Source organism: Cynara cardunculus (genome assembly GCF_001531365.2).
Source record: "Cynara cardunculus var. scolymus isolate 2C chromosome LG 7, CcrdV1, whole genome shotgun sequence".
NCBI classification, from domain to species: domain Eukaryota; kingdom Viridiplantae; phylum Streptophyta; class Magnoliopsida; order Asterales; family Asteraceae; genus Cynara; species Cynara cardunculus.
This window is the reverse complement of record NC_037534.1, coordinates 3,506,172-3,513,277: the sequence shown is the minus strand read 5'-3', so window position 1 is coordinate 3,513,277 and position 7,106 is coordinate 3,506,172. Positions and strand designations below refer to the sequence as shown.

At 37.0% G+C, this 7,106-nt stretch overlaps 1 protein-coding gene across 2 annotated transcripts; it reads left to right on the top strand.

Moving 5' to 3' along the window:
* Nucleotides 1-354: 354 nt before the first annotated feature.
* Nucleotides 355-6,490, top strand: LOC112515323 (L-ascorbate oxidase homolog). Of its 2 annotated transcripts, none has more exons than XM_025122070.1 (9): nucleotides 355-491; nucleotides 1,112-1,279; nucleotides 1,359-1,468; nucleotides 2,209-2,479; nucleotides 2,818-2,914; nucleotides 3,325-3,670; nucleotides 4,528-4,893; nucleotides 5,159-5,237; nucleotides 6,003-6,490. In XM_025122070.1, the coding sequence occupies exons 2-9, from the start codon at nucleotides 1,136-1,138 to the stop codon at nucleotides 6,198-6,200; spliced, it is 1,611 nt and encodes a 536-aa protein (XP_024977838.1). In that variant the 5' UTR covers nucleotides 355-491; nucleotides 1,112-1,135; the 3' UTR covers nucleotides 6,201-6,490. The 2 variants fall into 2 exon arrangements, with proteins under 2 accessions (XP_024977838.1, XP_024977839.1); XM_025122071.1 differs by having other exon boundaries at nucleotides 358-491; nucleotides 1,095-1,279.
* The last annotated feature ends 616 nt before the right edge of the window (nucleotides 6,491-7,106 follow it).

Here is a 7,106-nt window from a genome sequence, read left to right as displayed (position 1 = left end):
TTTCAACCTCATTTTTGGTTTGTTGGATTATCTAGATTTAATTTTTGGATATAATTGAATCTTTCAAATCCATGGGAAGAGGGGTAAATTGCTAAAATCGAAACATAGAGGGGTATCATTCTGAAAGTACATAAATTCTTGGGATTTAAGGACAATCTAAACAACCTTGCATTCATAATTACACATATACATATTCGAGAGCAGAGAGCCAGAGAGAGACAAGCATGGCCATCTTTAATTATCAAACAAAATCAATGATTACACCAAACCGCGTGAAATGCGCCCAATTTCGAAACCTTTGCCAGCTCTTCTTTTTGGGGTTTACCCCTTTTCATCATCCATAAATACTTTACAAGTTGTCACCACAATATGACAAACCCAATCCACAAATAGATGCCCTAAGTGGAGATTTGATAGCGATTATTCAGCATTTGTTCTTAGATTTTGCTGTTTTCATCGACATTTGACCAATCGTTCGTGATTTTAGTCTGGTATGTCTCCATTTCCCTTTCGTAATCACTAGGGTTTTGCTTTTTGCTGTAGAATACTCTGTTTTTGTTCATTTTCTGTAGGGATCTAATCTAACCCAGTTTTTGTTGAAGTTATTGAGAATCTGTTCTGAAAATGCAGTTTCCTGTTTAAGGGCTCCTTTTATCTGCTGTTTTTTTTTGTTAAGTGCTCTTCAGAAGCTACTGAAACACTTCATATGGATTCATCTTCAAGATGAAAGGTTAAAAATACCCATGTAATATATAACTGAGGCTTACATAAGAATGCTAAATATAGTGAGGTAAGAAGTATAAGTTAAGGGAGATTTATATGCATATCTGAGCCAATATGAATAACCTGCGGCATTAGTTCGTATATGCTTCTTCAAATAGATTTCACTTTACATAGGACCCAGAATTGTTTGGTCCTATAAGCTTCTAACTCCTGTAAAGCAATCTGTCAGAATATTTAGATATATTTGGCGTCCTTTAAAGCTGATTTTGTCATAGTGATTAATAGAAACTCTGTTCTGAAATCGTAGTACCCTCTTCAAGATTTGCAAAGATTAATGATTCCCAGATGACAGAAACAAATTTAAGAAACAGATTTTGAATTTTTGCAGGGATTTTTACTTGGATTTGGTGAAATGAAAGAGAAAGTTATGGCCCATTTGATGATCTTAATTGTGGGTTTATTGAGTATTTGTGTGGTGAAAGCAGAGGACCCTTATAAGTTCTTTACTTGGACTGTTACTTATGGAACTACTTCTCCTCTTGGTGTCCCTCAACAGGTGCTGGATTATTTAACCCCTTTAATTATGTTATTATACTTGTTTTAGTTTTGTGAATTAATGTTTTGACTTATTTCAGGTTATCTTAATCAATGGTCAATTTCCTGGTCCTAGGCTTGATGTAATCACAAATGACAATATTATCCTCAACCTCATCAATAAACTGGACCAGCCTTTCCTCTTGACATGGTGAGTCTTTTTGTCAATTCACATGTGGGCTGTGGCTAGCAAGATCAATATAGTAGTATATTAACCTACTGAGTTTAAGGTATTATTTGTGTTTATGTGCATGTTGGATTTATGTTTTTGAAACCTAGAGATGCGCAAGACTCGGGAATTTCGGGCCTGGGCCTTCCAAACCTATGTCCAGTAAGAAAAGAAGACTCTGGGCTTTTTGGGCCTGGGCCTTCCAAGCTTGTGTTCAATAAGAAAAAAGAGTCTGGGGCTTTTTTGGGCCCGGGCCTTTGGTTGTGAAAGTAGGTCTGATCGGGTCTTTTCAAGTCCGGTTTTCCGGGCTTTTGCAAAAGAACATGGCCGATCGGGCCTTTACTCTTGGCTTGGGCTTGCTAGGTGCGGGTTTTTTGGGCCGGCTTCGGGCTTCTTGTACCTCTCTAAATGTACAACTCACTATTTCTTGCTCCTTTTTTTTCCTTTTTGTGCTTACTATGTGCTAGTCTTTGTTCCTTTTACCTTTTTGCTCGAATTCTTAAACAAGTCGGGAGTCTTCATGTAAACAACCACTCTACTCTTTGGAGTAGATGATACGCCTGCATGAATTTTACCCCTCAGACCTTACTTTTGAGTGAGATATTAGGTGTCGGTTTTGTTTGGTTTGTGGCTTTACTCAAGTTGATCCGAGTCATCCTGATGTGTATCACAAGGAATATGGGAGATGTTTAACTTGACGTTCCTAAATGTTCCATTTCTAGGAACGGAATTAAACAAAGAAAGAATTCATGGCAAGACGGGGTTTTGGGCACAAACTGCCCGATTCCTCCAAACTCCAACTTCACATACAAGTTCCAACCAAAAGATCAGATTGGAGGCTACACTTACTTCCCATCAACCGGAATGCACAAAGCCGCCGGTGGTTTTGGAGCTATCAACATATACGCTAGACCTCGTATCCCCGTGCCATATGCAATTCCTGCTGCTGATTTTAATTTGCTTATTGGTGATTGGTACAAATCCAACCATAAGGTCAGGATTATATATATGATACAGTAATATATACTTACTCTCTTTGTCCAAAAAACGCAAGGTCAAATCTTGAAATCTTGAAATCTTGAAATTCAAAGTTTACGTTGATGTTTTCAGATTGTTAACTCAAAAAGCTTCTAAATTTGTTAATTTTGTTATATATTATTGTGGGTATCATTATTTTTTTATATAACTTAAACAGATCTTGTTGAATTTGAGGATAAGAATCGATAAGTTTGACTCTTGAAAGTCAATGATTTGAAAGCAACATGCTTTACATGATTTCGTTCTTGTTTGTTTGCTTATTTTTGGATTAAAAACTCGTTTTATGATTTCAGGGATTACAGCAATATCTGGAATCGGGGAGATCTCTTCCGTTTCCGGATGGCATTCTTGTAAATGGACAAACTCGAACCACGTTGAGTGGTGATCAAGGTAATTATCGGGCCTCAATGTCGCTCCTTTAAAGAATACCGTTTCTCAACTTTTCGGATTATAGAAAATGAATTTTGTTAGGGTGCGTTTGGTACGCTACACAGAACAATACAAAAACTTATTATCCCATCTTTGGCTCGACATTAGATTGAGGAAAAATTGCATTTTTTGTCCGGTGGAACAAAAATAAGAAAACGGGAAAAGATTGGTAAATTACTAAACTGCCCATGTCAAATTAACACCCCAAAACCTTCCACAATTCTTTCACCCACCTTCCAGTCTTGTATAGTCCGGTTCGAGTACCAAACGCATACAGATTTCGCACGAATTTGGTAGCTCGTTTGTTTGACTTTTGAAAGTCAAGGCAATACTTTCTTAGTAACATTGCCATTCTTGGATTTTTTTTTCAGGTAAAACCTACATGTTCAGAATCTCGAATGTAGGTTTATCGACCTCCTTCAACTTTAGGATTCAGGGACACAAAATGAAGCTAGTCGAGGTTGAAGGATCGAATGTGGTTCAAAACATATATGATTCACTTGATGTGCATGTGGGTCAATCGATTTCGGTCCTTGTTACGTTGGATCAAACCCCAAAAGATTATTACGTTGTTGCATCAACACGGTTTACCAGAAACATCCTTACTTCCGTTTCAGTATTACATTATGCCGATTCCCAAACACCGGTCTCGGGTCCGATCCCAGCTGGCCCGACTTACCAAATACACTGGTCTATGCAACAAGCTCGAACATACAGGTATAAACATTTACGCCCATATCCACCTTTCCTTTAAATTCGAGCTTTTTAATTTATATCGGGCCAAAATGCAACGAAATTTGCCTTAGTTCGTATTTAGTAACCAAACCAAATCGACTCCGTAAATCCTACTCGAAAGTGGGGTCTGGTGTGAGATGTACTTAGACCTCTACCCTAAAGTGTAAAATGAATTTTTGTCTGAAGAGTAAATTACATTTTCGTCCCTATGGTTTGTTAAAAATTGCCACTTCGTCCATGTGGTTTTGGAATTGTGTTTTTTGTTCTTGCGGTTTGCAATTCATTGTCGTTTTCGTCCGAGGCTAGCTTCTATCTTTAAATATGAGGGATGAAAACAACAATGGATTGTAAACCACAAAGACGAAAACAACAATAAATTGAAAATATTAAGGACAAAAACAACAATGAGTAACAAACCATAGGGATGAAAATCATAATTTCAGAAGTATGGGGACGAAAATAGCAATTCTCAGCAAACCACAGGGACTAATAATGACTTCGAACCATTAAGAGGCAGACTTTTTTTTTGCCAAACAAGATTCACCTTTTAACGATTCAGATGTTGCCTCTTAATGGAACTATTAAGAGGTAAACAAAAAAAGTGGAAAATGTCATATCGAAATCAACCAATCAACATAGGTTGAAAACCGTTTATGAGGTAAAAATGAGTACAAAATAGGAAGAATTTGACACTAACCGAGAGAAAAAATGAATTGTGACGACAAATAGAAACTAGAGTAAATTTTGTTACATTTTGCACTATATATTATCGACATTTTACAAATAAACCTTGTTTGATTGATTCTGATTCTGATTTTCGTTCTCTTTTTTATGTTTAGATGGAACTTAACATCGAATGCAGCAAGGCCGAACCCACAAGGTTCATTCCATTATGGAACGATCACGCCCACAAGGACGATCGTGCTAAGTAACTCGGCTAACCTCATTAACGGCAAAAAACGATATGCTGTCAATGGGGTGTCGTACATTAATGCAGACACCCCATTGAAACTTGCCGATTACTTTAATATCCCTGGTGTTTATAGCATGAACGCCATTCAAGCCTTTCCTAGTAACGGTGCCCCCATTTTAGCGACATCCGTCATGCCAGCCTCGCATCACGACTTCCTTGAAATTGTTTTTCAAAACAACGAGAACATCATGCAGTCGTGGCATCTTGATGGCTACGATTTCTGGCCTGTCGGGTAAGTTTCTATAGATACATGCTTGCTTTCTATATAGTTGTCGGTTACTACAACAAAATTGGTTTTACAGGACGCCATATTATGTTGTTTGGTTGGATTTTTATCTTGTATGGATAAAACCTGTCTGTGTGGATAAAGAGAAATTCAAAGGGGTTTCACATATCTAACAAATATGCAACACCTCACCGGATCCCATCAGAACTCCGCAGTTAAATATGCAACACTGTATAAAAGTTTATTAACTCCGGTGTGGCAATAAATGCAGATACGGATCCGGGCAGTGGACTCAGGCAAGCAGAAAGAGCTACAATCTAGTGGATGCTCTTACGAGACACACGGTGCAGGTAAATTCAGTAGAATTTATTTTACCGTATTAGTACGTAATTGGATGTTCAAACTATCGTTTTTGGCTTTTCGTTGTGAATAAACCATCACATTTTTCGACCTGAAAACTCTCAAACATGATGGTATCAGAGCAGGGTCTAGCACTACTTATGGAGGACTCGACTCTTTTTTGCCTCCATTCTTAGGGGCACTATCTAGCCTCAGTTTGATGGGGCGTGTGCATCAGTTAGGCACATACCATCAAAACCTATACGTACAAGAATTTCATATCTATCTATAAAGGCTTTCTTGGAGAGAGATTCAAAAGGGTTCCTTGTATCCTACATGTTATTAGAGCAGGGTCTAGCACCACTTACGGACTCGACACTGTTTTTTCCTCTATTCTTAGGGGCACTATATAAGCCTTCGTTTGAGGGGGCGTGTGACATCAGCTAGACACATACCATCAAAACCTATAAATGCAGGAATTGATATTTATGTGTAAGGCCTTTTCTGGAGAGAGATTCAAAAGGGTTCCTTGTATTTTACATGGTATCAGAGCAGGGATCTAGCACCACCTAGGGATTAAAACATTCTTTTTTGCCTCCATTCTTAGGGGCACTATCTAGCCTTTGTTTAAGGGGGCGTGTGGCATCAGCTAGACACATACCATCAAAACCTATAGATACACGATTTTCATATCTATCTATAAGGGCTTTTTTTGGAGAGAGATTCAAAAGGGTTCTAACATATTCTAATAATAACCACGTGTACACACGTTGCAGGTATACCCGAACTCATGGAGTGTAATTTATGTATCGTTGGACAACCAAGGTATGTGGAACTTAAGGTCTGCGATGTGGGAACGACAATATCTCGGTCAACAATTCTACCTCCGAGTTCACAACCCCGTGCAAAGTCTCGCAAACGAATACGACATCCCTTCGAATGCTCTCCGTTGCGGTAAAGCCGTCGGACGATGATCTTAAACCGTTCGTTTATCGTCTTCTACAACGGTCATGAAGGGTTGACCGTCGACCGAAAACGTAGGCCTTATGTAACACCACAATATGTTTCACATCCCACCTGGTTTCCGATAAATTTAGACGATTCAAACATGTTTCCAAATATTAGAACTTGTTTTTCTTTTTAATTCCAATATTTATTCTTTATTATCCCTTTTATTTAAAAAAACAAATGTTGTAATTAATTGCTATATTTTATTTGGGGATCCTATTTGAGTCTATAAAATTATGATAACCTTAAGAACTGATACATCTTGTATTAATTCATATGTTTTTTTTATCTACGGCTTGTATTTAGTGTATTGATTAACATATATTTGTTTCACAATGTAATATTTTTTATGTGCCTGTGAAAAAAAAAAACTAAAAAAATTTCATGTTAATGTAGTGAGTGATGTAGTATCTAACTCAATATTATTTGCTGACATGGTTAGTAACATGAATTTTTTTATTCTAAAATTAGTTTTCAACCAGTTATCCAGGTATTTAAATGTTTAAAACTTTACATCTTAGATACCAAAGTAAAAGTTTTAAAAATACGTTATCAAAAATAAGAATCAAATTAGAGTACGTTAATCTTTTATACAATTTGCCCTTAAAAAAATTGAAAAAAGGGATTTTAAAGTAAAATTAGTGTTGGCTTGCTTATAATGTCGGCAGGCACGTGAAGGTGATGAAAAGGCACGTGAGTTAGAGAATGGGAATATACATATTATGGTAATTGCAGGCTTAAATTCTTTAAAAGCCTTCCTATTGATCTGTTCTTGGGATTCACTTTCCACAATTGACTTATTTAGTATATAACACCTTGACTTTTTGACCTGCTTTTTTTTTCCTTCTTGATTTATGTTTTTTCCTATATTT